The sequence below is a fragment of the Brassica napus genome, chromosome C8 (assembly GCF_020379485.1).
Source record: "Brassica napus cultivar Da-Ae chromosome C8, Da-Ae, whole genome shotgun sequence".
Taxonomy (NCBI): Eukaryota; Viridiplantae; Streptophyta; class Magnoliopsida; order Brassicales; family Brassicaceae; genus Brassica; species Brassica napus.
In genome coordinates, this window is record NC_063451.1 from 25,939,443 (window position 1) to 25,956,307 (window position 16,865).

Consider the following 16,865-nt stretch of genomic DNA (forward strand, 5'->3'; position numbering starts at 1 on the left):
GGACTGCACACGCTCTGCTTGCTTGATATCCGAGTGAAGGAGCCTGCTTTCGAGTCTCTTTGCAGAGGAGGGAAGAAACAGTATGAGCCGCCGAGGTATATGACTGTTAATACGGCCATCGAGCAGCTGCTGGAAGTTGAGCAGAAGCGTGGAGATTCTGTGTACTCTGAAGAGACAGAGTGTGTGGGTTTTGCGAGGCTTGGCGCTGAGGACCAGAAGATACTTTCGGGGACGATGAAGCAATCGGAGAGTGTTGATTGTGGAGCACCGTTGCATTGTCTTGTGATAGTAGGCAAGACACATCCCGTCGAAGAAGAGATGTTGGAGTTTTACATATACGGAACTGCAAATTAAAAGACCACATGACTGAAGAAGGCTCAAGGGGGAGGCAGGAACGATCAAGATGTCTCTCTGAGTAAGAGATTGAAACTAGGAACATTTTTATGAGCTATTTATATCTACTTTCAATAAAGCTCTAGTGAGCCCAATCTAGCTTGTTAAGGATTTGCTTTCAGACTGTATGTTTGTTTTCCCTTCAAACTGAGGAAAAAAAATTATTATCCAACTTTGGTCTTGCTGAACAGTACCACAAATTTTAAAACCTGACTTTTCAACAGAGTATTCCTCTCCAAGTCATTTTCAAAATTTGAAAAAGGGAAAGAAACAAAGAAGACTAGGATAAGGCGTATGCGTACGTGATGCACATATAATGACGTATGGTTACTTGCGTAACGGAGGCTGATAGATAGTGAAATGCATCACAACCCGTCCACTATTCAGAAAAGACATGGAAGATTGTGTCTGGCTAAAAGTCCCTTGACTTTAAGTAGCTAGATTTTAGCCATACTTATACTAGTTTACATATGACCTTACAAAACAGCCAAAAACTAATGATAAACATTTTTAAAAGGAAATAAAAAAGATTTAGGGAATATCTGGTAACCGTATTTTTCCTAAATTTCCGGATTTTGTTTACAAATCTAGTAGAACTTACATTCTACCAAAGTTCGAAAAAAGATGAAGTGGTAGATGCAAAAAACTGAGATCGTAGATAAAGGAAAAGTGGGAAGAAAATATGTTTTTGTCGGGGCATATATGAGAACTTTTATTATGCCGTATAATCTACCAAATATACAGAACATAGAAGGAAATGTAGATTTGTTATTCTGCTTTAGTAGGTCAAAATGTTTTAGGTGTATTGTGCCTTCTACGTATAGTAGATCATTTTGTCTTAGGTATAATGCATATTCTAAGTCATCGTAGATGGTAGATTTGATATTCTAACACATTTAGTCTATTTTTAAAGTTACTATTCTAAATATTTTTTTAATCCAAAAATATTTTTCATATATGCACATGTTTGATAACTTCATGTTTTATATTTTTCTTTATTTTTTTGTATTGTAAATATATTGATATTAATTTTTATTTACAAGAAGGGTAGTGAAAGTCCAAAAGTGACAAAATTTGATTTTGTACTAAGGGTACAATAGCTAAGTTTTTTTGTTCCTTATTTCCAAATTTCCCATTATTAAATACAATCTTATCTTAATCTTCCTCCTTATATTCTTATCTCTTCATTCCTCTCCTCAACCATTCTGCTTTCTCTATTCTCAAATCCGTTTCTGTATATTTCCAATAAGCACATCTCTTGAGCTTATCAATTTTCTTGAGAAAAGAATGCAGCCGATCTTCCATGCTGTCCTTCAAAATGACCTTCCAGCTTTTATGAGTTTGGTAGAAGAGAGAGACTCGACGCTGGAGGAGAAAAACAATGAAGAACATCTGAACGACACGGTTTTGCACATGGCTGCAGGGCTTGGTCACGGAGAACTCGTCTCCAAGATTATCGATCGTCGACCTTCCCTAGTCTGCTCCCGCAACGCAGAGGGAAACACACCGTTGCATCTTGCTGCTCTCCTTGGAGACGTGAACATAGTAAGTCAGATGTTAGAGACTGGATTAGAAGCGTGTACCGCACGAAACAACAAAAATGACACACCTCTCCACTTAGCATGCCGCAGCATTTCGACGGAGGCTGCCAAACTCGTTGCGGAAAAGACAAACTCAGTTGATCTCGGTGAACTCAATTTCGCCATATCAAGTGGATCCACTGGTAAGTTTCTAGTGTACACTCATGTAATCAGGACGCATTTTTAGCATAATAGAACGGTTGAATAGGTTCGATTATATAAAACAAAAATACTTGAATTTATAAAAATTGATGTATAAACTAGAGTCTAAAAGTTTTAGAATTTTAATTATATTTTTTTAATTTAAATGTCTATAGTTTCAAAAGAAAAGTTAAATCATATCTAGGTTGAGCTATTAACTTTAAAAATTATAGTGTTATTTTTTAAAAATAAGGTTTAAAAGTTTTTTTTAAAAAATATTTTTTTTAAAAAGGTTTAAAAGTATACTGCAGTAAAAATCCCTTTTGTCAAAAAAAAAAGGAAGTATACTGCATGTAATCTTGTATATAAGTCATTGTCGTTAGTTTACTTTTGTGTTGGGATCATTGTCAGGTGTTGCAAAGATTATACTGGAGAGATTCCCAGACCTAGCTAGGGAGGAAGCTTGGCCTGTCGAAGGCGGCTCGCTATCAACCCTATTGCATCATGCGTGTGATAGAGGAGACCTTGAATTGACAAGAATATTGTTAGCGCTCGATCAAAGACTAGATGAAGCTATTAACACCAACGGGTTATCACCTCTGCACCTGGCCGTCCTCAGAGGCTCGGTTGTAATCCTGGAGCAGTTCCTAAACAAGGCTCCATTGTCTTTCATCTCTCTCACGCCATCAAAAGAGACAGTCTTTCATCTCGCTGCAAAAAACAAAACCATGGATGCCTTTGTTTTCATGGCAGAGCGTTTGGGCAGTAACAGTCAGATTCTTTTGCAGCAAACAGATGAAAATGGCAACACTGTCTTACATACTGCTGCCTCTGTGGCTTGTGGTGCTCCGGTGAGTAGTTTTCTTTGTTCATGTACTTTCCATAAAACCGAAGCTGGGAAACGACCATTTCATACCAAACATATCACGATATGTTCAATTTATACTTGATTTATATGAACGTGCAAAAACATATATGTACTTTCTAAATTTTGAAATAACATATATGTTTATCTTTTTGGCGAAATCATACACCAGTCGCCACATCAGCTGCCATGCCATCTAATTTTGCTGATGTGGATGCTACTTCAGCTAACTTTGCTGATGAGGATGACACGTGTACAATTTTTTTTAAACAAAATAGTCGTTTTATAAAAATAATTTTTAGAAAAGATAAAATTTTATATTTTTTTTATATATTTAGTAAAATTAACAAAAAATTAATTAAATAATAAAAATATAATATAAGAGATATATTTGTAAATGTTTTGATCCTATCACAATACCATCCTTATAAGAGTTATATATATGTTGTAATGATTCAAATTCAATGCTAGTGTTGCAGTTGTGTTACTCTCGATTAATCATGGTTGTGTTTAGGGCTGAGCATAAAATACGTAAGCCGAAATACGAACCTGAACCGGAAAATCCGATCCGTACCTGATCCTAAATGTAAAAAATACCCGAATGCAGTGGCAGAACGAAATCATTTAGAGGGGTCAATTCCCTCGTAAACATTTATTGTGTGGGTCAATAAGTCAAATTAGTAATATTTTTAATTTTCTTCTTCAAAATACAAGTAATTTTTCTTATTTCTACAAATCCACTTGGGTCAAGTGACCCCTTTGCTAAAGAACTGCCTCTGCCATTGTCTGAATAAGTTTTATACGGTGTTACAAAATATATATGAACCCAGAGTGTTATTAACGGAACCAAATATTCGAATTAATATACAATATAAATATAAATATTTGAAACATAGCTACGTACTTCAAATATTAAATTTCATATTTATTTCGGTATGAAATCTAACAATAAGTATTTAAAATTTAAATAAGTATCTTAAATTCTCAATTCTATATAAATAAGTATATATTTCTTATGATTTGCTTTAAAATTTTAAATTTTACTGCGGTTTATCCAAAACGATCTGATATAACGTGAATCCGAACGAGATATGGTTACTTTATGGTTCTAGGATGTGATACAAAACCGATCTAAACCCGATGTGTTATATCCAATCTCGATTCATACTTACAAAAATACATGTATGGGTCCTAAGGGTCTGAAAAACCCGACTTGAACTCCAACGAATATATCTCTTATATAAGATTAAAAATTATTATTTAATTATTTGTTAATTTACTAAATAATACATTTATAAATTTTACTTTTTCTTAAAAAATATTTTTATAAAAATACTATTTTATTTTATTTTTTAAATTATACTTGTGGTATCTTCGTCAGCAAAATTAGTTGACGTAGTATCCACGTCAACAAAATTAGATGACATGGCAGTTGATGTAGAGATAAGTGTATGATTTTGCCAAAAACATAAACATCATGTATGTTATTTTAAACATAAACGGTCATATAAGTCGGATATGAATTAAACATATCCATAAGTTGGGTATGAAATGACCGTTTTTCCACCCGAAGCATTTCTAGGTTATGAATCATACCACATTAACTTTAAGTATTAACATAATAGCACACTTGGAAAAAAGTCTTTGATTACGTGAACTGAAAAGAAAGCCTAGTGGGATTATGTGTCCAAATACTAGAATGCATTGGTAATCCAGAGACAAATGTATACATGATGATTCAGTCTTGCTTCGGTTGATCATGTTTCGATTTTTTATTCTTTTTCTTCTCACATATGCCTACTAAATACACTGCAGCTTATACGTTACATCATTGGTAAGAAGATGGTAGATATCAGCAACAAGAACAAGATGGGTTTTGCAGCTTGTCACCTTCTCCCTCAAGATGCTCAAGACTTTGAGTTGTTATCAAGCTGGCTAAGGTTTGACACCGAGCCTTCAGGAGTGTTGGATCCTGAGAGCATTGTAGTCGAAGATCCCTCTAGTCCATTGATCGGTAAACCATTACGGGCATGCGTTAAACCTTTTGATATCTGCGGAAGCTCCGATGCGGACGAGGTAATACGGCTGCTTACGCTAATCGGAATAAACACAACAGAGTTAGCTAAGAGAAAGAGAAGTAAACAAAGTGAAGTGGAAAAAGGTCCTGAGGGCTTGGAATATGCGATGCATATAGAAGCATTACAAAATGCAAGAAATACTATTGCTATAGTGGCAGTCCTTATTGCTTCAGTTGCTTATGCCGGTGGGATACACCCTCCTGGCGGCGTCTACCAAGATGGGCCATGGATAGGCAAATCCACTGTGGGAAAAACGACAGCGTTTAAAGTCTTTGCGATATGCAACAATATCGCACTGTTCACGTCCTTAGCCATCGTTATTCTTCTCGTTAGCATCATACCTTACAAGAGGAAACCGTTGAAGAGGTTACTGGTGGCCACGCATAGAATGATGTGGGTTTCTGTTGGGTTCATGGCTACAGCTTATGTTGCAGCAGCCTGGGTGACAATACCACATTACCGTGGAACACGATGGGTGTTTCCAGCCATTGTTGCCGTTGCTGTTGGAGCTTTAATGGTACTCTTCTTATATCTTGGTGTTGAGGCCATCGTTCATTGGTTTAAGAAGAAGGCTCGTGTAGGACTTACACCTTCCTCTGCAAGGACCTGTTCAGATTTGGCCGTCTCAGGAAAATCAGGCTACTTCGCTTATTAAGAATGTTGGGTTAATCCTTTATTTATTTCATACATTTGTGATTCATTTTTTGTTCTTAAGAACATCAGTGAGTAATTGTCTCGTTTAAAAATTCTCTTATTGTTCACCTGATGAGGTCAGTGCAAGAGATTCAAAGTAACATGAACGGAACTGAACTTAGTAGAACATAACAGAACAGAGATTACAGAGTAAAACTTTGTCTGAAACATTTGATATTCACTTCTTAAGCATTAAGACAGCACACTCTATCCAGGCCTTTTATGAATTCCAGCTTTATCACAACTTCTGTTGGAAGGGATTAAGCAACCCGCTCTTATGGCTTCTGGAATTAGTTAGGTTTTTACAATCAGGATGAACCGAGTCATAAAATAAACTATGAATATAATCTTTGCTTACTATTTGGTTATGGATACACATACACATAACTTACATCCTAATAAACCAATTTCATACTTCTACAACAAACCAATAGACTGTATTGTTAATTTGCTGCAGATAATCTTGCAATTTTGTTTTTTTGTTCTCTAACTTTCCAGCTCGTAAGGACTCAATCAGTCAACTCCCTGACATTTTATGAATGTTATATAAAAAGTTAATACTTTGAATATATTTTTCTAATTTGGAATTATCATTACAAAAGTTTTAAATCTAATTAACAACTGATTTGCATAAAATGAGGAAAAAAACTTAAAAAAAATTAGGATCCAAAGAATAATAAAGCATATTCTTACGTAACTCCGGCCAAACCATTCATTATGTTAATGCCAAGGACGTGGAAGCGATAACGCATCACGGTGAGCCCTACGCGCTTTCCCGAGTCAATGGACTCTCGTCTCCTGGATCCAAATTTGCCTCCTTCTCCTTCGCAATCCCAACAACAAACATATCATTCTCCTCTTCCTCAACGCCAATCTTCTTGTGATTTTTCAATCCTTCTGGTTCTGTGTTTTTAATTAGGTTCCAGAAAATGGAAGCGAGAACAAGAGGATCAATGTCGTCGAGCATCGGCGGCTCCGAAGAACTCGAAGCGAACCTGACACTTAGTGATCGTCTCAAGGTTTTCAAGGGCTCCACGTTCGATCCTGAGGCTTATGTCACCTCCAAATGCCAACATATGAACGAAAAGGTTTTTCTGTTTTTATCTGTTTCTTGTACCACAAGTCAAAGGATTCTCATTAGGTTGGATCATTATTATGACCTAATGTATACAGATTAACACGAGTCCATATTAGTGAATGTAATTCACTTTAGTGGTGGTGAGAGAGATGTTTCTGATGCTGAATCAATGTTTTATTACATTTGATCTTTTATGACATCACATGGTTCAGTTTGTGTCTGAATCTGTGGTTAGCTTAGCCCTCCAAGTGTCAGAATATGTGTTTGCTTGCAGGAGACGAAACATTTAACTTCTTACCTCGTTGAACTAAAGAAAGCTTCTGCTGAAGAGATGCGTAAGAGTGTCTACGCAAACTATGCTGCCTTTATACGGTGTGTCAATCATTTTAGGGCACAGTTCTTGTTCCTTGTTAGTTACATTACAAATAATTCTTGAATTTTTCAGGACATCTAAGGAGATATCAGCACTTGAAGGACAGCTTCTTTCAATGAGAAACCTTCTCTCTGCTCAAGCAGCTCTCGTTCACGGCTTAGCTGACGGCGTTCACATCAGTTCCTTATGCACCGATGACGCTGACGACTTAACAGACCAAGACCTATACAATATGGATAGCAAACAGCTCTCTAAAATAGAGACTTGGGTTGTTGAGTTCTTTGACCGGCTTGAAGTTCTCTTAGCCGAGAAGAGAGTTGATGAATCCATGGCTGCTTTAGAAGAAGGGCGGCGCGTGGCCATGGAGGCACAAGAGCAACGCACGCTCAGCCCCAGCACTCTTCTTTCTCTCAACAATGAGATCAAAGCTAAGAGACAAGAGCTGGCTGATCAGTTAGCTGAAGCTATAGGCCAACCTTCTACAAGAGCAGGGGAGCTTAGATCAGCAGTCTTGGCACTCAAGAAACTAGGCGACGGCTCTCGCGCTCACACGCTGCTTCTTAAGTCTTACGAGAGGAGGCTACAAGCCAACATTCAAAGTTTAAGAGGCTCCAACACTTCCTACGGTGTAGCGTTCGCCGCCACGCTCTCTCAGCTTGTTTTCTCAACGATTGCTCAAGCTGCAAGCGACTCTCTAGCAGTTGTCGGAGAGGATCCGTCCTATTCATCAGAGCTTGTCACATGGGCGGTTAAACAAGCCGAGTCTTTCGCTCTTTTACTCAAAAGACATACCTTAGCTTCATCTGCTGCTGCAGGAAGCTTGAGAGTAACCGCAGAGTGCATCCAGCTCTGTGCATCTCACTGCTCTTCATTGGAGTCTCGCGGCTTAGCTCTTTCTCCTGTTTTGTTGAAACACTTTAGACCAGGCGTGGAGCAAGCACTGACCGGTAATCTCAAGAGGATTGAACAAAGCAGTGCTGCTTTAGCTGCTTCTGATGATTGGTCACTGGCTTATACACCAACAGGCTCACGCGCCTCATCGAGTACTCCCATTGCACCGCATCTTAAGCTCTCTATAAGCGCTCAAAGATTCAACTCCATGGTTCAGGTACTCAACATTACTTCCACACAATGTTATAAATATCGGGTTTAGGTGGCGCTTTACCCGCCTACACGACTGCATAGGCGGCAAACAGAAACGATTTTATTTATACTATTTAAATTGGATTAGACCTTTATAAATCGATTTAAATATGTTACATTAAACAATAAAAAATAATGTTAGTATAAATCCAAAAAAAATGCTATTTTTTTTTCTTTTGTATATATAATTCTTATAGCAAAATAATTTTATAATTAAACAAAAAACAATATATCTAATATAAATGTAAAATATATGAAAAATAAATCAATAATTCGTTAACGGTTAGGCTCCACCTACATCATGAATAATCCGTCTAGTTGCTAATCATCTATACAATGCCTAGTTACCATTTATCGATTTTTTGAACATTGATTTCAGACATAATCTTTATATTTCTTCAGACACAGTCTTGCTATAAGGTGAACTTATTGTCTGTGTGTATTTAGGAGTTTCTGGAGGATGCTGGACCGCTAGATGAAGCCTTACAGCTAGACGGTATTGCACTAGACGGTGTTTTACAAGTGTTTAACGCATACGTGGACCTCTTGATCAACGCTCTACCCGGTTCAGCCGAAAACGAAGAGAATCCAGTTCACAGAATAGTTAGAATAGCTGAAACCGAGTCTCAACAAACAGCTTTGTTAGTCAACGCACTTCTCTTAGCAGACGAGCTAATCCCACGTTCCGCTTTAAGAATCTTACCACAAGGAGGTACCAACCAATCCACTCCACGAAGAGGAGCCTCCTCAGATAGACAGAACCGGCCAGAGCAAAGAGAGTGGAAGAAAAAGCTTCAAAGATCAGTCGATAGATTACGCGACAGCTTCTGTAGACAACATGCTCTCGAACTCATCTTCACCGAAGAAGGAGAAGTCCGTCTCAGCTCCGAGATTTACATTCTCATGGACGAGACCACCGAAGAGCCTGAATGGTTCCCTTCGCCGATCTTTCAGGAGCTGTTTGCGAAGCTGACGAGGATAGCGACGATTGTGAGCGATATGTTCGTTGGGAGAGAGAGGTTCGCGACGATCTTGCTGATGAGACTGACGGAGACGGTGATTCTTTGGATCTCTGATGATCAGAGTTTTTGGGAGGAGATGGAGACGGGAGATAAACCGTTGGGACCGCTTGGTTTGCAACAGTTTTACCTGGATATGGAGTTTGTAATGATATTTGCCTCGCAAGGGAGGTACTTGTCGAGAAACCTACACCAAGTTATCAAGAATATTATAGCTCGAGCTATTGAAGCTGTTTCAGCCACTGGACTCGATCCTTACACGTACGTATTATATTGCATGTTTCAAACATAAACTCGTGATTAAGATGATTATTTCTAACTAAATGGATGTCGATGTTGAAACAGTACGTTGCCGGAAGAAGAATGGTTTGCTGAGGTGGCTCAGATAGCGATAAAGATGTTGACCGGAAAAGGCAACTTCGGCGGCCACGGTGAGCGTGACGTCACTAGCCCTTCTGTTTCCTCTGCTAAATCTTACACTAGTAACTGAGGAATCTAATAATTTGAACCATTAATTGGAGTTACACTTTCTTTATATTTAATTATTTTATTATCAAATGCAAAAACTGATTGTAATGTTGTTATCGCTAGTTGAATATAGTAGCCCATCATTACTTGCCAGTTTCTCATACTACATGCTAAAAGAACATGTAAACGAATGATCATGAGTCCAATCGACTGTAAAATGGCATTATATAACCAACTCGAGTTGGCCTAGTGGTACTTGAGGGAGCTTCGGCCCCGATACGGTCCCGGGTTCGATTCGCGTTGGCCACGAGGGGATTTACATGGGCTCCTCTCGCCCTCCAGACCACTTCGCGTAACCAGGGGCCCTTAAGTGGACGCTTAAAAATCCTGTAATGGCATGGGCTTAGGCCCGGTGGGCTAGTCGATCACGCAAAGTGGTCGGATACTGGATTATCAAAAAAAAAAATGGCATTATATAGTGAGCAAATTACCTCTCTAACGGTAGATTAACAAGCTATGTGAATACGTAGCAGATAACAAAAACAAAACAAAAAAACCGTTTCACATATAGTAACAGATACCATCCACAATTTCAAAACAAGAGAAGGTTATATAAGGAGACAACAAAAGTTGTAAGAAAACAAAGGTATAGAAACGTACAACCAACACTGAGATGAGACACTAAGCTTCATCATCGTCTTCATCGTCGAGCTTATAGGAGCTAAAATGATCGACGCGGAACTTCCACTCGCCTTTAACGGGATCAAACGACACAAACTCAGCTCCTTGCGCCTCAGCTTTCCTCTTAAGCATCGTCTTATACTTCTCCACTCTCTCTCCTTCTGTAAACTGCTTCCCTGTCTTCTTATCAATACATTTTATATTCAGCAACGTTACCTCAGCCGGTTTGTTCAGCCCTTCCCCAACCGCCGGTTTCTTGCTCTCGTCTAGGTAGACAATCACTTCCCGGTTGTTGAACTGAACCAGAGATTCCAAGTCTAGCCTACGAACATCGGTTTCTCCCATGAACTTTATGCTCCCGTAACCGTGGCGTCCCACCACAAAGTCTTTAACCCGACTGCAATAACCAGGATTTGCTCTTTCCTTAGCCGCTAGTTCAGGGATTCGTGGCTCGGTGAAATAATCGGATTGACGCAGCTTTGGCATCAGCGCCTCGATATCTGTTGCGGCTTCCCCGGCCCTGTGTCCGCCTAGTGTTCTGTAGGGACGATCTTTCTCAACAGCGTGATCTGTGCTTGTTGTGCCGTTTGATTTCTGATTTCCGTTGGCTGATGGATGAGTGCTTTCTTCAGCAGAACCAATTTCTCTTTTACCATTTTCTGTGAATAATGTTCCACAAGTCAGTCAGAGAATGGTCCAAACATGGCAAAATGTTTACAAATGCATATATACTTACTGTCATGGTTTGCGGCATCAGTAGCTATGTCTGAACTCTTCCCTGAAATTTACGGATAAACATTGTCAAAAGGGCCAGGAGTCATTGAACTCAGTACCCTTTTCGTGTAACAACGCATTAACAAGAAAACGTGCTCTTATAAGAGAGTTCAAACTTCAAAGGAGTAGACATTATAGTTCCAACTAGAAAGTGTTCGTCTAAGATATGAACTCTATGGGAATAATCTGAAGAAGAGTCTCAAAAAGCTTTCTCAATATTGAAAACTTAAAGCAGAACTTGAAGTTACACTAAAGCAAAGGAATAGAGAAAAGGAAGTTTACCATTTTCATGTACTGGAGCAGTCGGACGCTCCTTTGGAATTGTTGATTTACCCCTTGAAGACCACTGTTGAGCTGGGCGTATAACTAGAGCTCTAGGGTTCTCCCTTGGAATGAAGAGAGCATCCGCCTTTGGTGTACTTGAGGGGGTCTCCTCGTCATCAGTGAAAAATGGAACCTACAAAATTAACATTTAAACACGAAGAACGAACCTCAGCACCAAAAATTAAGATTCGAGTAAATATAGTGTGAACAAAATTCCATAAGACAGAAGCATGCCTTAGGACCATTATCGTCGGGACGGTACTTTCTCGCTGGCAATCTCACCCGCCTTTGTAAAAGGTGTCGAGAAGTCAGGAGAGATGATACTCTAACAGAAACAGGTTTGTCAACAACCTGAAAGGAAAAAGAAACAATCTGAACAAAGAGGAAAAATGAATGATGAACAAGGAGGACATATAGATATGTTAGAGGTATGAAGATAAAAATATGCTATTTGGTTATGTTCAGGAAAGAGTTAAAAGAATAATGAACTGTGTGGGTGTTGCGGAAGGAAGAGTAGGCTTACAGGCAAGCTGGAGATTCCATATTGAATCGAAGCTGAGTTTCCACTTTGATTTATTGAAATCTGAGGCATAGCAGGAAGTGTTCCAAATGGATTTGTAACAGCAACCGGTTGCAAAACAACAGAGCTTGGCGGAGCAGGCCTGTCAAAAAAAAAAAAAAAAAACTGAAGCTCCAATAGAGCAAAACAAAACGAAACAAGAAAGAGCAAAGACAGAAAGTCTACGTTTGTCCAAAGTTGCCTTGACCAAAAAATCCCATTCCACCAGCAGTCCCAGCTGCATTAGCTTTAGACCATGAATATACACGAGTTAGCATCTAGTAATAAGAGGATAACGTTAGTGACTTGGTCAACAGAGGTACCTGCTGGTGTTTGGCCGAAGTTGTTGAAACCAAAACCATTTGACGCTTGGCCTGGCTGAGATGATTGAAAAGGTGTCATACCAGCAGGCTACAGAAATAATCAAAGATTAGAAGGCCAAAATTAGATCAAATAGGAAGTGCAGGTGCGGTGTCAATGAAGAGAAGTAAAAAAACTACTAACTGTGAAGAGATCAGACATCACCAAAGGAAATAAGAAAAAGAACTAAGTGCTTGGGATTGAAAACGAATACGTAAACAAAAAAATCACCGTTGTTTGTCCAAATGGAGAGCTGCTAGACGTGGTTAGTGTTGAAGAACTTGAAAACATGTTGCCAAACCCAGTAGAAGGCTTATTGAACATGTTAGTTTGGCCGAATGCAGGAGCACTACTCTGTCCGAACTGTCCAAAAGCAGAACCAGTCTGTCCAAATGCAGAACCAGTCTGTCCAAATGCAGAACCAGTCTGCCCAAATGCAGAACCAGTCGGCATCGAGGGGTTTGAGCTAAACAGACTAGCTGACTGAGTGTTTCCAAATGCTGAAGTTGCCCCCTGACCTGAAGCTGAACCAAATATTGATGGAGAAGAGCCAAATCCAGGAGTGCTTGACGAGCCAAATAACGGTGATGATGTCGTTGTTCCAAAAGCGGAGGATGATCCAAAAACGGATGTGGTAGCTGTAGGGGTTGACCCAAAAAGATTGGATGAAGATGTTACACCAAAGGGCGAGGAACCAAAAGTTGAAGTAGCCGCTCCAAATCCCGAACTGGCAATTGCTGGGGTTTGAGGCGCAAAAGGGTTGGTAGATGTTGAGCTCGAAAAAGGGTTTGTTGGATTTGCTGGTGTCTGACCAAACGCCGGTGATGGAGCAAAAGGATTTGGCTGAGCAGCTGATACACCAAATCCGGTATTTCCAGGAGACTGACCAGCAGGACGTGGTCCACCTGAAAATTGAAGATGTAGAGAACCCATACTTGTTAGAAAAAGTACAATCATATAGCGTAAGGCAGATGTAATACCAGATTTGTTTGATCAAATGTAATCTGTACCTTTATCTCCTCGCTGGTAGTCTTCCCACCTTAGCTCCTCGTGGCTTTTATCTTTGTATGCCGGCATGGCAGAAATAGATTCCAACTTTCCAGCAGGCGTACCACTGGCTGTATCTGCCTCAACTGTCGGTGCATAAGGCACGGCTCGACTGCCCCCTTGTTGTTGACCACCACCGAAAGGTGATTGACCAAAACCAGAACTACCAAATGTTGGGGTTGAAGCCTGCGCACCTGGAAAACAAATCATGCAAACATACTTCTTCATCCTTTATTCAAATGACTAACACAACAATTAGTTTGGACATGCTAAAGGGACAACCTTGGGCTCCAAAGGGAGATGGTGTAGAGCCAAATGCGCTGCTGCCAAACGCTGATGTGGACTGGCCAAAAGCTGGGGAGGAGCCAAAACTGAACGATGAGGTATTTGATGCACCAAAAGTAGGAGTGCTGGATGCTCCAAAGGCAGGAGAACTTGATGCACCAAAGGCAGGAGTACTTGATGCACCAAAGGAAGGAGCGCCTGCTGCACCAAAAGCAGGAGTGCTTGATGCACCAAAAGCAGGTGAGCTTGATGCACCGAAAGTAGGGGTGCTAGAAGCTCCAAAAGCACCTCCAGAACCAAAGCCAGTGTTCCCAAACGTGTTGCCAGTGCTACCAAAGGCTGGAGTCGGTGAAGCTCCAAATGCAGGTGTGTTTGTGGCGCCAAATGAAGGCTGGTTAGAGGTGCCGAAGGCAGGCGTGCTCGATGCACCAAACGAGGGTGTGCTTGTAGCGCCAAAGGAAGGCGTGCTTGATGCACCGAAGGCAGGCGTGCTCGTGGCACCAAAAGGTGTGGATGAACCAAAAGTGCTGTTTCCAAATGCAGGTTGAGATTGCTGCGCTGTGCTTCCAAAAGGATTTGACTGAGGCGTTGAAAATCCCTGCCCAAAACCAGAAGACCCTGAAAGAAGAACAAATAAATAACTTAGTCCCCAAAAAGGAAATGTAAAACTGAAAACATGGACTAAAGACTAACGAGACCATGTACTAAAGAAAGGAAAACAACAAAGAAGTCGGGAGCCAATATCTAAAAAACAGCAGAAAGAGAACCCAAAAGGTGCTTACCACCAAAAGGTGAAGCTGCTGGGGAAGCTCCGAAGGCCGGAGTAGAACTCCCAAATGCAGGTGATGAAGAAGCTCCAAAAGTTGTGGTAGAGCCGAATGGAGAGGAGGCTTGAGGTGCACCAAACACACCGGTTGAAGTGCCACCAAAGATTGAACTCCCTGTCTGTGCACCAAAAGGTGAAGATGTTCCAAAGGGTGTTGCTGGAGCTGGAGCAAAGGGATTGTTACTGCTTGTGTTGCTGGTCTGACCAAACAAAGACTGGGTCCCAAACGGGCTGCTACCAGTACCAGATGACTGTCCAAAAGCTATAATAACAATACTTCACAAAGTCAAGTTTCATTTACAAGAAAAAATAAATAGCTTAAAAACGAGATATAAGGCTAGAGAAACCAACAAGTAAGTATAAGAACATATGACTTACGATTAGATGATCCAAACATCTTCCTCTGTAGGTTCACAACGCAGGGCCCAGCCAAAACAGATAATACTATGTCGTAGCTGGTAAAGAAAACGAAATTAGGAAACGAGAACAGTATAACTAAAGCACATAAGCAACACCATATCCTCAAAATCAAGTTTAAAAATCCAAACTCAGTAAGCATCAATAATCATTCTAGATGTCAACGTCCCATGAACATGATACGAAGCCAACAGATTAAGTAGGTTACCGAAGATATCACAGAGAGTACACAAAGACCCCTAAGGATCAAGCTACACATTACACACCAATCAGCTCGGGAACAAGAAAAATAAATAAATAATAAGCTGCTATGATTGAGAGATGACGAACCTCTAACAAAGCAACATCACAAATAGAGATCATCAACTCAGAAATTGACTATGCCAAAACGAAATCCAGCAATCAAATCAAACTTGGGAGTAATCGAAATGTAAAATTTCACGAACCAACGAAGAGTACCTCTGAATCTGATGTTAAGACGATACGCACAAGGTCACAGAGACTTCGATCAATCGAATATACCTCAACGATATCAAACGAGAGGCTAAGAGCGGAAGCTTTGATTGACGAACTTTCCCCTGGGTGGGAAGAAATTAGGGTTCGGGAGTGGAATCACCGATAAGGGAGAGAGAGAAACGAATTAGTTCGGCGGCGTCGAATCAAACGTGGAGCAGAAAATGTTAAGATGGGAGGGGGAATCGAACCTGAAAACGATGAGGAGGTCAATCTGAAACGCGACGAAGCAAGGAGCAATCTGGTCTCGGAATCGAGAGCGCGAGACTTCTTTCTACCTGCTTCCGACTCTAATTAGGCAATATACGAGAAATGAAATTATTTATTTATATATATATATATATATATATATATATCAAAACTATACTAAAAAAAAGACCAAAAGAAGCCTTCTTAGCTATGCCACGTCAGATCAGAAAATCAACCAATCAAATTTGACTTTACTCACATGTCATATGCGGCCGAGTCAATAAGAAACTCTACGACTCACTCATCGGCTTCGTCTTCTGTGTTTCCTCTTCATCAAAACTCCTTACAGCTTTTTTTTGTTGTCTTTCCATTAGATTATGATTCTCTCTACTGCAATCATTTTTTACCGCTTTCCTCTGCATAGCTTCCGGCTCCGTTGAACACAGACGATTTCAAGGGCAGGATGTCGGGATTTCCCCATGCCGGTGTGTCCAAGATCGGTGTTGGATCCATCACCTGTTACCGCCAGATCCGCCACCTACGGAGTTGTCCCGCGGCCTTAAACGGTGGCTCCGAAACAGAGACCAACTCTGAAACCCTAGCTTCCCGGATCTGCTCAAGCCTCCAATCGTCGCTTAGGTCCGAGAATCACAAGCTGTCGCACTCCCAAGACGGCGGGGAAGAAGCTGGACCAACGAGAAACAAATGAGAGAGAACCACCATCCCTCACCGTAGATCCGTCGACACCATCTCACTCCCCGACAATCAGACGAGCCCAACAAAGTAAACCCTAATCGTGTTCTGGTGACTAACATTCTTTCTCCGTCCAGCTACGACCTCTGAACTTCATCACTGAATCTGAAACGGTACGATTTATGTGTTTTTCGTATGGTGTTCCTTATTAATTCAATCTCCATCAAGCATTGCATATACACTTGGTGGAGTGCAGTCCCGCGTTGCAGAAACGTCAGCACCAGAACCTGAAGTGCACAGATGAAAGTAGTTCGGAGAAGAAAGCTATAAGTTCACTAGCTGGGACACCTGTGCACTGGCACGCTA

The 16,865-nt window shown here is 40.4% G+C and overlaps 3 protein-coding genes across 3 annotated transcripts; 2 read left to right on the plus strand and 1 right to left on the minus strand.

Annotated features, from left to right (window-relative positions):
- The first annotated feature begins 1,517 nt into the window (after window positions 1-1,517).
- Window positions 1,518-5,823, plus strand: LOC106453102 (ankyrin repeat-containing protein At5g02620-like). Its single transcript, XM_013895339.3, has 3 exons — window positions 1,518-2,116; window positions 2,526-2,965; window positions 4,795-5,823. The coding sequence occupies exons 1-3, from the start codon at window positions 1,681-1,683 to the stop codon at window positions 5,710-5,712; spliced, it is 1,794 nt and encodes a 597-aa protein (XP_013750793.1). The 5' UTR covers window positions 1,518-1,680; the 3' UTR covers window positions 5,713-5,823.
- Window positions 5,824-6,049: 226 nt separating this feature from the next.
- On the plus strand, window positions 6,050-9,984 carry LOC106345659 (exocyst complex component EXO84A). The gene is made up of 5 exons (XM_013784831.3): window positions 6,050-6,838; window positions 7,103-7,200; window positions 7,274-8,309; window positions 8,792-9,624; window positions 9,709-9,984. The coding sequence occupies exons 1-5, from the start codon at window positions 6,680-6,682 to the stop codon at window positions 9,851-9,853; spliced, it is 2,271 nt and encodes a 756-aa protein (XP_013640285.2). The 5' UTR covers window positions 6,050-6,679; the 3' UTR covers window positions 9,854-9,984.
- A 381-nt stretch (window positions 9,985-10,365) lies between these two features.
- LOC106453101 (nuclear pore complex protein NUP98A-like) lies at window positions 10,366-15,931 on the minus strand. Its single transcript, XM_013895338.3, has 14 exons — window positions 15,809-15,931; window positions 15,564-15,682; window positions 15,066-15,142; window positions 14,644-14,949; window positions 13,859-14,479; window positions 13,540-13,770; window positions 12,761-13,434; window positions 12,493-12,580; window positions 12,356-12,416; window positions 12,134-12,272; window positions 11,845-11,961; window positions 11,569-11,743; window positions 11,249-11,290; window positions 10,366-11,171 (listed from the first exon to the last, which is right to left on the minus strand). The coding sequence occupies exons 3-14, from the start codon at window positions 15,082-15,084 to the stop codon at window positions 10,513-10,515; spliced, it is 3,132 nt and encodes a 1,043-aa protein (XP_013750792.2). The 5' UTR covers window positions 15,085-15,142; window positions 15,564-15,682; window positions 15,809-15,931; the 3' UTR covers window positions 10,366-10,512.
- Window positions 15,932-16,865: the final 934 nt, after the last annotated feature.